The 20848-nt window shown below is 42.4% G+C and overlaps 1 protein-coding gene and 1 long non-coding RNA gene across 10 annotated transcripts in view; one reads left to right on the forward strand and one right to left on the reverse strand.

The window, feature by feature from the left end:
• The first annotated feature begins 1471 nt into the window (after positions 1 to 1471).
• The window catches only part of RHBDL2 (rhomboid like 2), a 61016-nt gene continuing 41639 nt past the window's right edge, over positions 1472 to 20848 (forward strand). For 2 of the 6 annotated variants that reach the window (XM_077150203.1, XM_077150208.1), the window contains exons 1-3: positions 1472 to 1709; positions 4456 to 4517; positions 17350 to 17616. In XM_077150203.1, the coding sequence (XP_077006318.1) occupies positions 4470 to 4517; positions 17350 to 17616 (315 nt within the window). In that variant the 5' untranslated portion in view covers positions 1472 to 1709; positions 4456 to 4469. Of the gene's footprint in view, positions 1710 to 4455; positions 4518 to 4640; positions 4766 to 9042; positions 9145 to 11818; positions 11906 to 17349; positions 17617 to 20848 lie in introns of those variants that run through there. The other 4 variants (XM_077150207.1, XM_077150204.1, XM_077150205.1 and 1 more) reach the window with 4 other exon arrangements.
• Positions 17211 to 20848, reverse strand: part of LOC143674466 (uncharacterized) — a 61204-nt gene continuing 57566 nt past the window's right edge. For 2 of the 4 annotated variants that reach the window (XR_013171065.1, XR_013171064.1), the window contains one exon: positions 17217 to 20316. This is a non-coding gene — a long non-coding RNA (uncharacterized LOC143674466). Of the gene's footprint in view, positions 20317 to 20848 lie in introns of all 4 variants that reach the window. The other 2 variants (XR_013171066.1, XR_013171067.1) reach the window with 2 other exon arrangements.

Genomic DNA, 20848 nt, shown 5'->3' on the forward strand with positions numbered 1-20848 from the left:
CAGCAGCCACCTGGGCTCTCATTCCTTTTGCATTGTTCTATTTTATCACTCAGCACAGAACCTGCTTTATCTATCTTCTCAGTTCTTGGGGCCCCTCACTCCTCCTCCCTTGTCCCTCTGTGCATTTTGATTGGGTTCCCAGCACCCCCCTGTGTTAATCTTATGTTCCTTCTTGCTGGCACCCTGGCTGACTCAACAGCTCACATCTCTGCCTGAGGTGATGGGCCATTCATCCCACGGCTTCCTGGACATCAAACTCCTTAGGTGCCCCAGACTCAATTCCAGAACTGAACTCATCCTTTCCTCCAGATTAATTTTCCTCCTGATTTCCCTGTCTTGGGCTCCACTAGGAACTTGGTTTGTTATTCAAGTTGAAAACTGGAAACCTAGATGACTCCTTCATTCACCAAGTCATCACCAAGTCGTTTAGGTTACCCCCTGAACATCTCTGAATCTATCCCTTCCTCTCTGTTCTGGCCCCACAAGAGCCCTGGTTCAGGCCTGTACTATCGATTGCCTTGATACTTGCAGCAGTTTTATTGGTTTTCTTCCTTCCAGTCTTGCTCCCTCCAAACCATTCTTTACATTGCATGCCCCTGTGATCTGTTTGACATGGATCTTAAAGACTTTGCCCCTTCTTTTGACCTTTTTTTTTATGACTCCCCAGTACCTATAAGGTAAAGTCTTAGCCCTTTAGCAAGGCCTGCAAGCCCTTCCTGATCTGGTATTATTTGCCTCTCCAGCTTCCTGATCTGACGCCGTTCACTTATGATCCTGAACTTCTGATGGTTCCCACCAGATTTCATCCCTTTGCATGGCTTCTTCCATCTGCCTTGGGCTGCCTCTCTTCTTTATAATTTTGGTGGACTCCTGTTCATCATTCAAAACCCATCCTGCAGGTCATCTCCGTGAAGAGACTTTCCAGAACCCTGGGCTAATCTTCTCCTGTTCTTTCTGTTGGATTCTTGGGCCAGTGTCTTCTGAAATCTTTCATTCTCCTCTTCCTTGTAGAACAGGAGGGCAGGGACTCAGTTGATTGAACTCTTCATCCTCAGAGTCCAGCACATGGCAGGTTATTCACAGGTTATTCTCAAAATGCACTGAATGAGCCATCAAAAACTGACAAAGGAGTATTTTACCAGGGGTCAAGATACAACCATTTTACTGGACAGATACCATTTAGTTGCTACTAAATATCTGCTGTGGGTCATCAAATTCATAGCACCCTGGTGCCAAGTACAGGCCTGGCTTCAGGAGCCCCCAAGGGGCTTACCAGAGCTCAGCCAAATGCAGAGAGCCCAAAAGACAACACTTTTTTTCCAGGAAGCTGACAGAGGACCAGAGGACAGTCATAAAGCAGGAGGATAGGCCTTGGGGAGGAAGAGCAGAGAGGCTGTCCCAGGCTCCTTGGCTTAGACCCAGGCAGGGGGCGGGGAGGACTCACTCATCAGGGGCCAGCCCAAGAGTGAGCAGGAGAGTGGCTGGCCCAGCCCACGCCTCAAGGCTGGGAGGGGACTTCCTCAGGCTCCCTCCCCCTGGGCTGGGCGGGTTTAAGAACCTGTCTGGACGATTTCAGTTTGGGGAGGGGCAGAGGAGCGCCTGGCAAGGGGGCAGTTTCAGAGGAGCAGAGACAGCACCTTGGCCCAGGACACTAGGAACACGGGTAGCAGCCTGTCTTGCCTGGGACAACCCTGCTTGGGCCTCCTGAGGTAAGGGGTGGGAGCTGGGAGCGGGTGGAGGGAGTAGGGCTGTCTGGAGAAGAGAGCGGTGGCAGCAGGAAGCAACCTGGCAGAAAATCCCAAAGCCCAGGGCTGTTTGTGGGAAGGAGGTGGGAAGCATGTGGGAAACATGGGGGAAGTTTGAGTCCTCCTTTTTAAAGTTCCCTTCCGGAGTAAGCTTCTAGAGTGGCTGCTTTGAGATGCCATGTTTTCCATTTGAAAAGTTGGCAGCGTGTTTGGCCAGGGTTTAGGGGTTGACACTGGCTTCTTGTCCCAGGAACATCCTGGGGACCTAGGTAATACCATTACCCTTCACTCCCTCCATCATATTCCCTCTTGCACCACCACCCGCTACCCCCATTTATCTGCCTCCAACAGAGCCAGTTTTGAGCTTTCCTGCCTTGCCCCAACTCTTTCCTTCTGCCCTTCCTGACTGGGCCCTGGAGAGCACAGTAGGAATAGGCATCTCATAGTTTCTTCTCACAGGGTAGCTGCCCCAAGGTTGTTTTCTCCTTCCTGGTATGGCTATCTAAGGGATTTCATTCATTCATTCATTATTCATTAATTTATTCCTCATTGTTTGAGATGTAAGTAGAGTCTCAGGAAGGAAGGACATATAATATCTACCCTTACTGGGAATAAGAAAACTGACATTTGTTCAACAAATATTTGATGATTATTTAAAAGCTAGCAATCAGCATGGTATAGTGGAAAATTATTTTGGAGTCACAGGTAGACTTGAGTTCCTATCCTACCTCTCCTGTTTCCTTCCTGAGCCTCAGTTTCCCCATCTGTAAAATCGTGCTGTTATGTAGATGACATGAGATGATGTATCTCGAACACCAAGCTGGGTGCCAGGTAAATGTTTGTGCTGTTCCCTTCCTCTTTGACCCCTTTCCAGCCACGGCCCCTCTCTACCTTCATCCTTAGGCTTGTAAAGATATGTAAGTCATCCGCTGATACTGAAGGCACTTAGACAGACTAGTAAACACATAGAACTGGATACTGAAGGGGCAGGTGGTAAAGGGAGGTGGAAACCAGGAAGGAGTGGGGATGGTGCTGAATAGGAAATTGCCAGCTCTTGGTTTGAGATAAGAAATCTGTACCAGGGCTATGACCTCAGGCTTGAAGGGAGATGATGTCTCCAGCAGCCTCCCCTGTTGTGTTTCTGAATTTCTACAGACTCCCTCACCCTCAACCAGTGATTGGAAGTACCAGTTCTTAAATCCAACTCTGCCTCTCTGGGCTCAAGGCTTTTAAATGATGTATTATCTCATTTAAACATAATCCCTTATGATATTACTAGTACCCCCATTTTATAGAAGAGGGAATGAAGCTACAAATAGGTTAAGGGGCTTATCTAAGACCACATGGCTAATAAGTAGTGGACCCAGGATTCAAAGCTAGGTTAGTCTCTAGACTCGATGCTCTTTCCTGAACTCCTGGCTGTCTTTCACATTTTGCTATAATAGAAAGGCTAAAAGGACACCATTCTCTCAATTACCTAGACACGGGCTTCTCATTTTCTTTTCGCCTCCTGCTCTGGACTGCTTCATCCAGCGTGGGGAGGGGCACACTCCTTCCCTGATTTATTAATTCATTCACTTATTCATACATCACTCATTCAATCAAGTGCTTTGTTCACCCCATGAGACTTAAAGATTCCAAGAGAATAGAGATCATGGCTCTTGGTTCACCATGGTATAAGCAGCATCTTGTACACTCCCTGGTACAGAGATTTTGATGACTCCTTAGTGAGGAAATGCATCTGATAAAACATTTATTGATGCATTCCATGGACTGGGTTATAGGAATTCAATGATGAGTAAAACAGAAATCCTATCTTCAGGATGCTCACAGCCTTGTGGAGGGGACAGTTATAATACAAAGGTCATTGGTACCCTGGACATGAGCAGAGTTTGCTATGGGGACTCAGAGGAGCACTTAATTCTCTTGCATGTCTTGTTCTCTGGTACCAGGCACATCTCACAATGCCAGGCACATGGTAGATGCTCAATAAGGCTTTTCAGAGGAGGTGTAAAGGAGATTCTTGAAGAGGGTGAAGCCTTCACCAGGTGAACAAACTGGGGAAGGAAGATGTTATAACAAAAAGAGGAGCTCATGCAAAGACCTAGTGAAGATTGGAGCTGGAACTGCATAGAGGCTTGGCATGGCTGGAATGCAGGGAGCGTATGGAAGGGACGGGAGGAAATGAGGGTGGGTAAATAGGCAGGGCTCAGGTCAGGGGGTCCTAGGATGCCTTTTTAAAGAACCTAGACATTATCTCGAGGGCCATGGGTGCCCATTGAAGGGAGAGACCCTGCCTGATTTGCACACAGCAGTGTGGTTGATGGATGGCAGCCTAGGAGTTGATATCAATGACTCCGGGCTGAGGTGGCCCCGACCTGTCCGAGGAAATTTGCCTCATTTTTAGGACTTGGATTAGGACTCCTTTTTTAAGGAATTCATGATAGTTTATGAAAGGTCCCACGTTATTGGGGAAGTTGTCCTGCATCCTGGTCCACTGCTGTGTTGTCCTCACTGTGTACTGTCCCAGCTAATCTCCTCCAAAAAAAAGTACTGAAATTTGCAAGTGGTTTACATTAGGATATTTGGAGCAAATTTAAGGTTATCCTGCTTGCTAACTTGTTATCTATTGCGTCTTCTTAAGTAGGAGAGAAAGGGATGGAGTTGCAGGTGGGGGTTCAGGAATTAGACCAAACTCTGTTTTTCCCAGGGAAGGTGTGTCAAATGCAAGGATCCTGGAACTGGGGATACAGGGGCACCGATAACTTTGAGGTAATCCATTTCCAGATCCTCAACTTGCATGGGTACTCTTTCCTAAAAGCAGTCTGTGTGTCTGGATTCTTTAAATTCTCCTTTTCAACTCTTATTTTAATTGTTGCCTTTTTGGGCCATTAGGAAAAAAGTCACACCTCTTACCCACCCTGAAGCTTTATGTGGTTCATTGCCTGGAGATATAAAAAAACAAAAGGACAGTTGGAAAATGCTTTGTTCCTGAAAGTGAGCGAGCAAAGAGAGTTTAGGTAAGAATAACTGAGGGGGGTGGTGTCTTATTACAAGCTCATGGTATTTATTTTCTTTCAAAACCTTGTTTACAGCTAATTTTGTGCCAGGCACTATTCTAAGGGCTTTATGAATAATAAATCCATTTACTACTCATCAAATCTCTAAAGTAGAGACTTACTATCCTCCTTTTACAGATGAGATTCCTAGGAACCAAGAGGTTAAGTAAATTGCTCTAGGTCACAGTCATTAAGGAGTGAAATCAGGATTTGAACTAAGGCAGATTTCCTCTAGAATTTGGGCTGTTACCTGTTAAGCCACTCTACATTAAGAGTAAATGGCTTAACTATTTACCCGTATGTCATAAAATTAGAATTGAAGCACTAGATGGCTTCTATGGGAATGAAAATGAACACATTTATAGAAATTAAAAAAATAAATATGAATTTTCATGCTGGCAGAAAATCAGTTTGATTTAATTGTTTGATTTGACAGTGAGCACTGGCCAACAGGATTATATGACAGACATTTTATATTAACTGAATAAACTAAATCTGCAGCTCCAAGGTTTTGATGAAAATATATTTAAAGCATGTCATATCTCTAATAAAAAACTATGCCAGAATATGTAGTCTTGGAAATGATTTTAACCTATGAAAAGTAATTTTAGTTATTAGCTTAAAAATGTAATAAAGGGCATATAGCTTTTCAAAATTCTTCTGGAGATTCATGAGCAAAAAAAAAATTGAAGCCTTCTGGTACCTGACACACATAGATGTCACTGGTCATGAGAGTCATGGTGGGGGAGAGTTCAGAGAACCACTGTTCTCTAACACCTGATCAGGTGAGGTGAAGTGACTTGTCCTTGGGCCACCCACTTAAGCAGGGGTGAAAACTGGAGCTAGAGCCATGGTTTTCTGACCACCATAATTTCAGTGATCTTTCCATTACTCCGTATTTCCTCCTTCCTTCCTTCCTTCTTTCAATTGATGACTAATTCAGGAAACACTGAGCACCTCTTCTATGTTAAGCACTATTCTAGGTGCTGGGGTACAGATGCAATAGAAGATAGACATTTCATTACCTTCCTGCAGCTCACATTCTAGTGGACGGAGACAGGCAATAAATAAACCCAGATATTTTTAGATAGTGCTAAGTGTTGAAAACAAATAAACAGGGCAGTGCAATAGAGTACGTAGAGGTAGAGGAAGGGGTGGATGCCACTTCAGATAGGTCAAGGAAGTGCTATTTAATAGGAGGGAGCCAGCCTTGTGTGTATGTGCTGGGAGGTCCAAAAGAAATGGCTAAGCAGAGGGAACAGCAAGTACAAAGACCCTGAGGCAGGAGAGAGCTTGGTTGTTTCAGGCACAGAAAGAAGGCCATGTGGCTGCAGCACAGATGTCTTGGGACAGAGTGAAAAAAGCTGAATCCCAACACTAAGGCAGGTGCTAGGTCCTGTGGATGTTATCAGTCATGGTAACATCCATGACTATGGTAAGGACGGTATGGATCCAATGCTTATCCTGAAGACGATGGGAAACCATTGGAAGATTTAAGAAGCATAGTATACCATGATTTATTTTTGTTGTTGTAGTTGTTTTGTTTTGTTTGTTTATTTTGAGGAGGGGAGGAGGGGAAATAGAGATGCAGAATAGTTGGGATGCTATTTCAGCTGAGCTATCTGCAGTCTGCTCTTTGGGAGTACATGAAGATGAATGATTATGATGCTTCCACTCAGGCAGAAACCATATGATCTAGCTCCTTATTTGTATTTGGAGGATGTCAAGAAGATGTACTTGATGTCTTAATGGGAAGGTAAAATGGAATGGAATGTCAGTCTGTTATCTGGTTCTGATCAGGTGTGTTGGCATATATTGCTGGATAACAAATCACCCCAAAATTAGGGACTTAGAGCAACAACCATTTTATTTTATCATGATTCTTTGGGTCAAGAATTGGGACAGGGTTCAGCTGGCCATTCTTCTGCTCCACATGATACCACCGGGGTCACTCACTTAGCTGTATTACATGATGGATGGGCTGGGCTGGAATGTCCAAGAAGACTTCACTCATAAATCAGGTGCCATGGTGTGCTCTTGTACGTGGCCTCTGTCTCCATCTGGGTAACTTGAGCTTCCTCATAGCATGGTGGCCCCGGGGTAGTTGACTTGATTATTGTAGGCACCCAAGAGGACCACAAGTGGTGGATGCAGATCTCTTACAGCCTGGCTTTGGAAGGCACTCAGTGCTACTTCTGCTACATGTTATTGGTCAAAGCCAGTCGCAGGGTTCACAAAGATTCAAGGGGAGGGGAAATGAACACTACCTCTTAGCAAATTATAAACCACTGCACAAGGCATCTGGAAACTGAATAACCATAGTCACCCTGGACGTACTGAATCACTTTTTATTCTATAGTCACAGGGCACTTTTTGGGATTCCTTTCTCCTCCACTGAAAAGGGAGGGCCTAGAGAACAGATTTTTTGTTGTTGTTGTTTTTGCTTTTGTTTTTTAATTATCTTTGTGTGTCCAGAGCCTAACATATAGAAGGCATTCGGGGAATGTTTGCTCATTGTCAAGATCAACCCTGACCCTCAGAATCCAGATCTCTAGGGCCAGGGTTCCCAGTCCTGGCATCATCTCAGATTCCATAGCTCTGGGGCAAAGCTCAGACATTACCGCTTTTACAAATCTCCTCCGATGATTCTGATGCGTAGGCAGGGTTAAGAACCACTGCTCCAGGATTAGAACCAGTCATTGTCACCTAACCTCCCTGATGCATATGGTCCAGGATAGGTTTGCCCAGGACTGTCCTGGTGTTGGCACTGAAAGTCCCACGTCCCGAGAAACCCCTTAGTCCTGTGCAAACCAGGCGTTTGGTCACGTTCTCAACGGATATCTTCTTAAGAAATATTGCCGATGAAGCGGGGAAAGCCCTTTTGAAAAACTTACAGATATCTAGCGCAAGCAATGATTCTGCCTCCTTACTTTAGGACTGAGTCGGTATCATAATTACAGCTAACTCCTTGAATGAAGGAGGGAATGGCTCCGAGTCAGGCTTTCCTTCAGCACTGTGCGCTGGTGTACCAGGTCTACTCACTCAGTTGAACAGTGGCCTTGTCTTTGGGAATTTTTCCAGGCATCTTTGAAAGTCCAGCCACAGTCAACAAGGATGACATGCTGAGGATGGTACAAGGCATGGGATGCAATTCCTGTGTCTTCCATACCAGTGTTATTATTACTATGTTTATTGCTATTTTAATAGGATATGTAAATATGTGTAATACATATGAATACATATATTAAGTAGCTCTGCAGGGAGGCCATGTGGCATAGGGGAGAGGCCCAGGATCTGGCCTTGGGTAACTGGGTTTGTGCCCTGGCTTTACATAATTCTGGCTGCCTCTTTTTGCCTTAGCTGTTCATCTGTAAAATGGGAATGATGATGACATCCTCTTCACAAGGCAGTAGGAAAGATCCATTTAAATAATAAAGGTGACAATCATTCTGTAGACTGAAAAGGATGAGGTTCCATGATTATCTCTGAATGGGGGCAACAGAACTTTGTCCATCCCTCCTACTGAAAGGCCCTGCACATGACCAAGGCGCCTGGTCCCCAACCCCCCACCCCTCAACCACAGCCATAGCTGTGGGATTCCAAGGAAGAGGCTTTCAGCACTCAGTGGGCCATGTGGGGACCTCAAAAAGCAGAGTCCTGACCTCGGTTGCTCTCATGACTGAGGACAAGTGTGGCTTGCTTCAGAAAAAAAAGGAAAACTTTTGGAAATGGGGGTTTGTGGAGGCATTTTTGTTTCCAAATCTTTTGCCTATTTATTCCAAGCATATTCACAGAGATATAATGGGAAAAACAAACAAACAAGCAAAAAAAAAACAACCACCACCACAACCCATAATATTGAAAAGCCAGTTCTTCATTTCTGTAGCTGAAAAGGCATCCTTTGGGTAATGACCACAGGGTGACTGCTGCAGGCCTCTGGAACTGGGCATAATGATGGTTTGCAGCGTGCTGAAGGAGTCAGTTAATCTCTGTGGCCTGGAGCCCAACCCCGTGGCCTCTAATTACCCGGGTTGCCTAGCAACACCACCAAAAGCCTCTCCACCACACCCAGCTGGGCAGCAATTGGGTGCCCTCAGCACAGCCCGCCTCCTGGGCTCCCAGGCCACATCAAGGGTGGACCCAGCCCAGCAGAGGCCCGCCTGGTACTGACGAGTGGGTGGGGCCAGCTGTTTTATAAAAAAAAAAAACAGTTTGGACATTTAAAGTCTACTTGTTTGACTACAGCTAGCAAAGCAGCAAAAACTAATTATCAAAAGTCTCTTCCACCAAAGAAGAGCTGTCCTCAAAGTGGTGACACTGCCAGGGCTCTCCTGGATGAGGTGAGAAAGGGAAGCTGAGCCTGACTTTGTCCTTCTAAGGGTTCACAGAGAGGCAAATCCCTTTTCCGGACACTTGTCTCCCTCTGGACCCCCTGTGGCAGCAGTGGGGCAGTGGGGCTTTCCAGTCTCATCCTTAGGAGTTGTGACCTGCCAATTCTTTTACAGCTTCCATTTAGATTCTCCCAGGGTATGGGGAGCTGTAGGAAGAAGAGAGAGAAAAGGGTGGAGGGAAGAATGGGATGAAAGTAACCGAAATGAAGATATTCACTTGTGTAACATCTGGTGCTTAGAAATGGCAGGGGCAGTAGGACAGGCAGAGTGATGGGAGAGAGGCTCCTTTCTCAACCCAGCCCCCTCGCTGTCTGCAGGACCTCCAACCTGAGCCTCCTTATCCATAAAATGGGGATTTTATCCTACCTCAGAAGGTGACTGAAAAGATTAATGAAGAGAATGCTCATCAAGTATTTAGCATGGATGCTGGCCCACAGCAAATGCTCATTATTATGGTAGCTCTTGTTATTTCACTTGATTCTTTTTTTTTAAATTATGAAATATATATACAAAAGAGCAAGAAATTTCCAAGTACATTTTAATAAGGAGTTATAGAACTGATTTTAAAGTTTGGTATGGGTTTCAGTTCCATGATTTTTTGTTTTTTCTTCTAGCTGCTGTAAGACACTGGGAACCAACAGAAATATCGATACAATGACTCAGAAGTCATACTCATTTGTTAAACCCTATCTTCTCTGTTATACCCCTCCTTCTCTTTAAATAACAAATACATAAAAGCAATAAATTTCAAAGTACCATCTCTACAATTAGTTATAGAAGAGATTTCAGAGTTTGGTATGGGTTACAATTCCACAATTTTAGTTTTTTATTTCTAGCTGCTTTAAGGTACTGGAGGCTAAAAGAAATATCAGTATAATGATTCAGCATGCATGCTCATTTGTTAAACCTGACCTCTGTGTAACTCCACCATCACCTTTGATCTTTCTCCGTAGAGGTCTTTGGGCTATGACCATTCTAACTTTTTTATATTGGAAGGGGCTGTCGATAATATGGGATGGGGGATGGAAATAGTTGATGTTCTAGAAGGACTGATCTTACACCAAACCTGCAAGATACTCCGTGTAGAAATGATCTCCTTTTTTACAGTTGAGGAAACTGAGGCCCAGTGAAATTAAGTGTGGATGCTGGGAGTAGAAATCAGGTCTTATTGGTGCCAAGCACAAGGAATGGTTCTCCCCAAAGACAGGTGACAAGCCCTTCCTTTAGAGCCATTTCAACATGCTGGTTCCACAGATCTGCTCTGGCAACTCGATGATGGCATAATGATAACAGTGGGGTGGTACAGAGGAAAAGGATGGTAGGAGGCCCTTTTCAACAGTTTCTCTTGGTTAATTTGGTTGTGGATGGAATTCTTCCCTTCCTGCTTCTCTGCTTTCCTTCCTTCCCTTGTTCCTTCCTTCCTTCTTCCTTCCACAAATAGTTCTTTATTTACAAATTTTGTTTTGTAATAATTTTTAGATTTACAGAAAATTTGCAGGTAGCATAAAAAGTTGCCATGTGCACCTTGCCCACATACAAGCTTTTTTTTTGCCCATATACAAGGTGTTTTTTGAATACCTCCTGTGTGCTAGGAACTGTTCAGGGTATAGGAATAAAGTGGTGAAATGATCTCTGACCTCCATTAGAGTATCAAAGCGTATGTGAGCTGGAGCAGACCTTGAGATCTTTATTTCGCGGTTCTCAAAGTTTCCCACTGTCTCATTACTTGTTGGAGATCTACTAAATCTATTAAATTAGTCTTCCCAGGAGTGGGGCCTAAGAATTTGTATGAAAACAAATGTCGAGAAACAAATACTTCAGGGAATTCTAATGCCCAGGCAGTTTTGGGAGTAACTTGTCTATGCCAGACTGTTCATCGTCTAGGAAAGAAAGAGCCAGGAAGAGACTTGTCCTAGGTCAGACAGCCAGGAAGTGGCAGACTCTAGACCCAAAACCAGATCTCCTGCTGCTGTACTCCTTATACTATGTCTCCCCAACACAAAACAAGAAGAAATGAGATTAACTTGTAACAGGAAGGTCCCATATAGAATTTAGAAGAATTTTTTTGCTGTTCAGGGGTATCAGTCAGGGTTCCTGGTTGCAAGGGACAGAAACTGATTCTGAAAAATCACTGTATTGAAAGCACACTGGGTGGATTACAGAATCATCAGAAAGCTGCAGGAATAAGGCTTTGGAAATAAGCAAGCACAAAGGAGACCAAACAGCTAGAACTAAGCCTAAAGCACATCAGAGCCAGGTTGACGAGGCAGCTTGTTGCTGCTTCTGCATCCTGGGTAGTACAATACAGTTGGCACTGTATGCTGGATACCACACCAGTCTCAGTGGCAAGCCTGTTTGGACACTGGATGTTGTTGCTGCTGCAACCATTGTAAAGAATTTTCTCCATCCTTCGGTCCAGCTTCAAAAGTATTAAGCAAATGCATTTGATTGGTTGAGCCTGGGTCATGAACCTGAGCCCCAGCTGCCTAGGGACTGGAAAAGTGACTTTGAGCATTTTTTAGCCTCTGTAGTGGGAGTAGTTCTTGTTGCCCCTCAAGATACATAGAATGAGGAATTGTCCAAGAAAACTGATAAATGACCACCACATAAATGTCGTCAACAGAATACAGTGGAAGTCCTTGACATTTGCAAGTTCAACACTTACAATTTTTACATCTCATCAGCTACCTTCAAAGGCCTACTGTAAATGGTGAGTTGAATGATTGTTTTGCCTAAGCCTGTCATTTACTAGCTAGAGAGCCAGGGCTATCACTTCACCTTGACATCTCAAGTCATCTCACATGACTATTATTCCCCACTAGTTGTAGCTTTTATGTAACTTTCATGCAGTGATTAAACACACTGTTTCTTGGTGGCGGAGTAGAAAAGACCTATACGAATAAATCACTTGATAGTGCCAGAGATGGAAATGGAGAGACCTGGAAAAGTGACTTTTCTCCTCCAAGAAACATAAGTTTTACATTCATTGGGAGGAATATCAAGTTCAGTGGAATCTAGGATCCCTGATACCACTATATCCACCATGTTTGTCATTACAGATACAAGGAAAAGTGCTCTGGGAAGTTATTTTCCTAAGTGTTATAGCCAGTGCACGAACTGCTCTTCAAGAGAGAGATTAAACTGTACTAAGAGATGAAGAGAGGCACAACTAACTAACCAAGGTTTTCTTTTTATTCTTTGGGACCTCAGGTGCAAGTGTTGATATTGGTTAATACTCTTCAAACAACTAATTTTATAAATCACTTCAGTTCTGCATTTGTAGAATCATTTAGTCTCTGAAATAGAATCACTTAAAATGTTTTGGCATTATTTTACAACATAATTTTGGGAGATCCTATGTGATACATAACGTCTTAGGGTATCTGAAATGTCTAGAAAAATGCCTTGCCAATGTCAAGTGTCTCCTCTGTAAATCTATTCATGGAAATCTTTATTTCTTTAACTTTTTATTTTTTGAAGATTATACAGTTATTCTGGGTAAACGAGCATAGTCCTGCCTTTTCCAATTCTGGTTGACATACTGGTTCTGAGATTCATAAAAGAGCATTGTGTATACTAGATAGGTCAGGAAGTGGTGAACTCTTTCCATGTCTTTTTTTTCTTAGGAATACTTGTCAATCATGATGGGAAGGCCTTTGGTTCTTGGAGTGTAGAGGGAACATCTTCATTTTTTTTTTTTTTTTACCAGACGCTAGAGGCACTCTTTCTACTTGTCTACCCTAGTTGTTCCCTGCTGGTAGGGTGAGAACATTTCATAGCTGTTCCTACCTGTTTTGATCAGTTTATGTGGCTTTTCAACAGAGTTGGCATCAACTTGCTGTAGATAAGGTGAGGCATAACATGAAGCCGACATTAATGAAATCATGAGAAACCTGTATGGTTTTTGCTTACTGAGTATGTACATAATAAATACAGTCAGGGTAGTAAATAATTCCACTCCTTGAGTGACTGTGATGGAGAATGACCAAGTAAGTGATTTGATAGCTTTGTATGGTTTTATTTCCCTGTGTTGTAATCATTGCTGACTTAAGACTCCTCATTAATTCAATTTGGCCTCCAAGAATTCTAGAAATCTAGTTATTCCAGAACTATCCCACCTTTGACGTATAGAGCCCATGGGGTTTGTAAGGCCACACCCAAGCAAGAACAAAATTAATTACAACATGACCTTAGATTAGATTTGGTTTGTGAGGCCCCTGGGAGGGATACATTGGGTCCAGGCATGGGAATGCTTATGAGCAGATTTCAGCACAGTATGAGGAAGAACTTACCTAAGAATTAGAACTGTCAGAAAATGCAACACCTCTAATGGAGTACATTTAGGTTGCCTATACATTTTCACAACTATAAATAGTTCTGTACTGAGCATCTTTGCGCTATTCCTTTGTGTGGCTCAGATACATTTGTAGGCTAGATTTCTAGAAGTAGGACTGCTTTGTTAAAGGGTATGTGTTTTTTTTTCCCCACTTGCTTTCCGAAAACACTGCGTCAGTTTATATTCCATCAATTGTATTCATTTCCACCTGGCCTCCGAAGTATGGAGTATTATCAGTTTTGTTCAGTGTTGCCAATCTGATTGGTAGTATTTTCAAGGTAGTTAACTGTGCTCAGAAATTCAGGTGTGGGGGCAGAAGATAAACAGGAGTGGCAGAGACAGAGAACATCAGAGACTGAAAGCAGCACCTGTGAACATACCAGTGCAGGTGCTGAAGAGAAGATGAGTCAGAGGGGTACCTGCCCTCGGGGAACAAGGCAGACAGGTAGGGAGTCAGAGTGTGATGATGACCAGGAGAGGTGAGAGGTAAAAGCCACATGTCATCTTTAAAAGAGGCAGTGGTCTCACATGTTGCTAGAGCCTAAAATAGCTAGAACTACATAAAACATTCCTTTACTGCACATGTCAAGGAGGAAAGCAGACATGCAACAAGTCCTGGCTAAACCGAATGGGTCAGGTATCTTTGTGGCACAGGAAATATGCTTCACTAAATGTTTAAAATGCATGGGCATGAATGTGTAAAATTTCTGGAAATTTTGAAATTTGGAGAAGAGAAAAATTAGGAAAAAATATAATCTTTATTTTTCCAGGGATTATAAAAAGGACTATTTTTCCAGTCCCTTTTATAGAAGTTGTGCTGTTTTCAATGTGGGGTGTTATTTCCTTACAAAATTATCATGCATGCTCTTTAAAATTATATTACAGCTTATTAATACAATGTTAACCATCTCTTATTTATTTTTAAAGCACTTTCATATTTGTAGTTAAAAGTTGCTGATCTTAAATAAAAAGTTGCTGATCTTAAATTCACACTGCAGTTTCTCTGATTACGGGAAATGTCAAAAACCAGAAATAAGCATTAATATTCAAGGAAAACTAGTGAAATAGTTGTCTTATGGACTGAATGTCTGACTGGAGCTGGAATGGGAATGGGAGGGTAAGAAGATCAGGGAAGGAAAGAAGTCTTTATTTTCAGAAACGTTGCTAGGGAAAAGAAAAATAAAAGGAGAATTTTCTTCCCGAAATTTATTGAATACAAAATATTGTAACCTAAAATCTTGCCTAATGAGATTCATTTGAAAATAAATTTAATTTGACCTGATTCTGCGTAACTTGCAGTATGAAAATGGGCCTCAGCTCCAGCCCCATCATTTATCCATCCACATTCATCCATCATTTGTTCGCCCACTCGTCCATCCATAGTCAATAACAACTAATAATTATGGAGTGTTTATTATGTGTCAGATACTTTTCTAAGTGCTTTAAGTACGTTATCTCAATTCTCCCAACAGGGCTGGAGGTAGTTACTATCATTATCCCCATTTTAAAATGGAATCTGAGGGTTTCTCAACAAGGTAAACATGGAATTACCATATGATCCAGCAACTCCACTCCAATACCTCAGAGAAGAGAAAACAGGTGTCCAAACAAAGTCTTGCATATGAATATTCACAGCAACTGGATTCATAATAGCCAAAGGGTGGGAACAACCCAAGTGTCCATCAACAGATGAATCAATAAACAAAATGTGGTATATACATACAATGGAATATTATTCAGCTATGAAAGGGAAGTATTGATACATGTAATAACATGCATGAATCTTGAAAACATGCTAACTGAAAGAAGCCAGACACCAAAAGCCACATTTTGTGTGATTCTATTTATATGAAAAACACAGAATAGGTATTTACATAGTGACAGAAAGCAGATTAGTGGGTGCCAGGGGCTGGAAGGAGGTGAGAGTGTGCAGTGATTACTTAACGTGTAGAGGGTTTCTTTTTGGGGTGAAATAAAAAAAAAACTGGTGATGGCTGCATAACATTGTGAATGTACTTAATGCCACTGAATTGTACACTTAAAGATGGTTAAAATGGTAAATTTGATGTTATGTGTTTTACCACAATGAAAAAAAAGTAACTTGAAGCTTATCGAATTTAAGTGATCTGCTTAAGATTACGTAGCTGACATGTGGTGGAGCCACGTTTTAATTTCAGCCACCTGACTCCATGGCTTATGCTTTTATTGATGATCCTCTATGGCTTCCTCTAGATGCCAGGCCTGGGGCATTTGACTGGGGCTGCAAAGAAAAGTAAGACTCCCCAGGTCTTTCTAGTGTCAAAGCCTGTGCTCCTGTCCTCTAGTGACCTTGCCACTCCTCCCACTCCTCTTCACCAAGTAAGAGAAGTCCAGCTATGAGTGTTATTGGTGAAGGCTGAAGAGAGGATGCTTGTGGCTGTGATGTAGGACATCTGTGAATGAAATATAGTTGAGATGAAAGTCACAGCTGAAGTGATTTTAACAAGGATGTCTGCTAGGAAGGTTGAGAACAGAACTGGGAACATATTGCTTGCCTTCCCTTTACATCACAGTACTGTTCAAAGGAGTCTATGAGATTTTGCTTGGGGTATGCTCTGAAATGCTAAGGATGCTCTGCCATCATCGTCAGGGTTCTTCCATCACTACTGAAGTAGACTTGTTTGCAGGACATGATTCTTGCAAGAGCAGCTTCATTGAAGGAGTACAGGATGACAGGATGGTTAATGGCTGCAAAGGAGAGGGGAGAGATAAATAATACATAGTAAGACATTAGGACCAAACAAAAATCTTGTAGATATTACTTTATTTTTATTAAAATAGCAATATATACTTAAAAAAATCAAATATAGAGAGATGGATTTCCCATGTAACTAACAAAGATAAACTTTCAGAGCCTCTTACACCCATTGTATCTACTCTTGTAACTTTTTAATAGGAACACGGACAAGAATTGACCATGTCAGAGAACTGCTGGAAAGATATGTTTGAGCAAGGATGCTGATGTATCTAGAGAACCAATAAGGAATAGCCATCCTAACTCAAGTGTGATATAGAATGGGCAGATAGAGCATTTTAGAATAATATTAATTTAGAAAGAGAAAATTTGGGTTTGAATATTGGAAAAGTTATTTGATCTTTTTTTTGGTGGGGGGTACTTATTCATCTCTATATAGGAATAAAAGCCCCCACCTCCTGGGGTTGTTGAGGGCTCCAGTAAGTCAATAGATGTGAAAGCCACCAGCATGGTGCCTGACACAGAGTGGATGTTCAAATAATGATTTTTGACTCTGATCCTGAAACCAGGGACCAAGTTTGGCCTGGAAATAGAAGCAAGGTGAAACTAAGAATGGAAATGAGACTGTTCTTTGAAGTTAGACAAAGTTGAGTTCAATTGTGCAAGGTACATGGGCTCTGAGATAAATCTCCTCATGGCAAAGCCATCTTTTACACGAATGGTTGAGTGAAAGTCGGTGGCAGAGGGTAAGGAAAGGATATATGAGGTAGGGTTGCCATTCAAGTCTCATGTCCACCTCTTGGGTGGGGCAGTAGGAGAAACAAAAGGAGCCTTCCTTCATTTGTAGAGGCCCTGGTGCTTTATCATAATTTATGTAATTAAATTTCATAAATTTATGTAATTTGTATTGCTGATGGCAGAGTATATATTATGAGTGCTTGGGTACCAGGGATCATTTTGATCATCTTAAGCTGCTTTCTATTAATACACTGAAGGCCTGGAAACTGATGGTGGTGCCAGAAAGCCCAGGAAATAGCCATGGACTGAAGGCTATAAGGCCATCTGTTTTTCCTGTCTCTTTTAGGTGGAGGGAGGACCCAGGACAATGGCTGCTGCTGCTGATTTGGAGATGGAGAGTATGAATCTGAATACTGCAAGAGAGATGAAAGAACAGCTGGAGGAAGAAGAGAAGATGAGAGCGGTCATAGGAGATAAAGCTCTCCCCAAGAATAAAAAGGTGCACAGGATTGTCTCAAAATGGATGCTTCCAGAAGAGTCCCGAAGAACATATTTGGATCGAGCTAACTGCCTCCCACCCCCTATCTTCATCATCACGATCAGCCTTGCAGAGGTAAATGGGTTGGGTGGTGGGCACTAGCATAAGTACCACTGGGGAGTTGCAAACAAATGCTGGGGTTTAGGTGCATGATTTGGAGGTGGATGGTGTGAATCTGAATACAACTGGACAACATGCAAGAAGAGAACTCAGTGGTGACAAATACAGCAGACAGAACCTCAACCTTACCCTCTTGAGCTCCCTTTCCAGGATTTTCCTATGCTCCTGGTTACTTTCAATAAGGGTTGAGTTTCATCTTTCTAACAGAGCCCTTGCCCAGGAGTGACTCCAATTTCAGCTTTCTTCATTTCAGCTGGTGGGGTACAGTCTTGGGGTTGCAAATTGGTTTGATATCATGAGACAACTTGAATTGATTGGTAAGTTCTGTCTGGAGCCATATGCTTAGAAGAATTAAAGGTTGCCTTCAAATTTCAGTAGAAAAAAAAATAAGGTCCTCTAACAATGTCTGCTTCAGGCAGCATGCAGTGTGTTTTCAGACACTGATCTTGTGAGCCCTCTTATTTTCCAAAACAGAATGCAAGGGCCAGAGAGGTTGAATGACTTGCCCAAGGTCAAACAGTGACTTGGCCAGGACTAGGCTTCTCCTGAGCCTCATCACACCTACCTTTTTCTCTTGTACTATGATGCCCCATAAGGAGGATGGCTGATGGTTACTGTGTGGTGTGACTTCAGGGACCCTAATGCAATCTTTCTAATTTCCACTGATGCCTCAACTTTCTTTAATAGGGACCAAGCCTCATATGGCTCAGATAAAGACAAGGCTAATGTGTAAACATTCCTAGGAGAAGCTTTTGTTAAGACTGTTTTTGTTGAAGGGACATCGTTCTAAATTTTCTTCAGAACAGATTTTTTTTCTAATGTTTTTATTAGGATATCTTTATGTACCATGCAGTCCATCCAAAGTATATAATCAGTGGCTTACAATATCACTACATAGTTGTGCATTCATCACCATGGTCATTTTTAGAACATTTGCATCACTCCAGAAAAATAAATGAAAAAAGAAAACCCCAAACATCACAAACCCCTCAGTCCTCCCTCTCACTGACCACTAGTATTATAATTTATGCATTTTTACCTCTTATCCTCCCCCTATTATTTATTTAATTTTTTTGTCCTTATTTTTTAACTTGTCTGTCCATACCCTGGATAAAGGTAGCATCAGCCACAAGGTTTTCACAATCACACAGTCACACTATAAAAGCTATATAATTATACAATTGTCTTCAAGAATCAAGGCTACTGGAATATAGTTCAACAGTTTCAGGTATTCTAACTATTCTAATACACTAAAAACTAAAAAAGTGGCATCTATATAATGCATAAGAATAACCTCCAGAATAACCTCTCAACTCTATTTGAAATCTCTCAGCCACTGAAACTTTATTTTGTTTCATTTCTCTCTTCCCCCTTTTTGGTCACAAAGGTTTTCTCAAGCCCATGATGCCAGGTCCTGTCTCATCCCTGGGAGTCATGTCCCATGTTGCCAGGGAGATTTACACACCTGGGATTCATGTCCCACATAGGGGGGTGGGCAGTGAGTTCACCTGCCAAGCTGACTTTGAGAGAGAGGCCACATCTGAGCAACAGAAGAGGTTCTCTTGGGAGTGATTCTTAGACATGATTGTAAGTAGGCTTTGCAGGAATAAGTTTCATAGGGGCGAGCCCCACAGTTTAGGGCTCAGCCTATTAAATTGGTTGTCCTCAATACTTGCGAGAATGTCAGTAATTCCCCAGGTAGGGAAGTTTAATATTTCCTTCTTTCTCCCCAATCCCTCAAGGGGATTTTGCAAATATTTTTTTATTCTCTGCCCAAATTACTCTGGGATAGAATAGAGGGTTTTATTGTGAGAATACCTGCAACTTGGAAGCCATGAGGAGCTGAAGCAGAAACTGAAGATTTGTATCTGGATTCTTTGTGCTTCCCAGGACCCTACCTCACTGTATCCTTCCAGAATAAATGAGAATTTATCCTCATTGCTACCTGCCTTGGTCAGACCAGTTTATCTTTGCACACAGGTTGTAAGGCCACAGATCAGCTTGGAATGACTGACCTGCACATGGGCCAATCAGCTGTAGGAGGTGGGGGACTGGAGAATAGGATAAGGGCACATGGCCCAAAACATGCCTGCCTAACCAGTGAGTGCTAGTCAGAGGGCAGTGTTCCTTGGAGGAATCACAGAAAGGTGTGGAGACATTTGCCTCTCTGGGAGGGATCAATGTAGTGACTTAATTTTTTTTTTTAAATAAGAAGTTTCTTTTAAATACATTTTCAATTTTGGAGTAATTTTAGAATTACAGAAAAGTTGCAAAGATAGTTCAGAGAGGTCCTGTATACTATATACCCCTTATCCAGTGGCTCCCATTGTTAGCATCTTACATTTCCATGGCACTTTTGTCAAAACTAAGAAACTGATGTTGGTATATCACAATTAATTGGATGTCCAACTTTATTGGGATTTTAACAGTTTATCCATTAATGTTCCCTTTCTGTCTCAGGATCCAAACCACGTTAACACATAACATTTAGTTGTCATCTCTCCCAGTCTCATCTGATCTGTGACAGCTTCTCGGACTTTCTTTCTTTTTGTTTTTCATGACTTTGACAATCTTGAGGCATTCTGGCCAGGTATCTTGTAGGATATCCCCCAGTCTGGGTTGGTCTGATGTTTTTCTCATGATTAGACTGGCATTCTGTGTTTGGGGGAAGAATAACACAAGGTGAAATGCCCTTCTCGTTGCATCCTATCAGGGGGTATGTTGTATCCCCAGGATATCCCTGGGGAGGTGAATGTTTATCACTTGGTTAAGGCAGCGTTTACTAGGTTTCTCTGCCTTAAAGTTATTATTTTCCCTTTCTCTGCTTTGTTCTTTGGAAGTGAACATTGACTTAATTTTATATTAAGCTGGAAATGAAAGCTTAAACGGGTTGGGAAGATGAGAGCAGTGGGTATTTAAGAGGGGGGAGAGTGGATATTTAAGAGAGAGCAGAGTGTGAAAGAAGAGGGGAAAGGGCTTCAGAAATTTTTTGCAGCTGGGTCTAGGGCTGCTCCTAACTATTGGAGGAAGTATGATATGACCACAATGGGGGATGGTAGGGAAGTTGATTCCTATTATCTTCTGAGCACATGCTGTGGCATGGCCCACTCGAGAGTTAATCATTTAAAGCAAAGTTATTGCCCATGGGCTTCAATTGGGCCACTTTCCGGAGAAGGTGTGGTTAACA

The sequence above is a fragment of the Tamandua tetradactyla genome, chromosome 2, assembly GCF_023851605.1.
Source record: "Tamandua tetradactyla isolate mTamTet1 chromosome 2, mTamTet1.pri, whole genome shotgun sequence".
In the NCBI taxonomy this organism is placed as follows: Eukaryota; Metazoa; Chordata; class Mammalia; order Pilosa; family Myrmecophagidae; genus Tamandua; species Tamandua tetradactyla.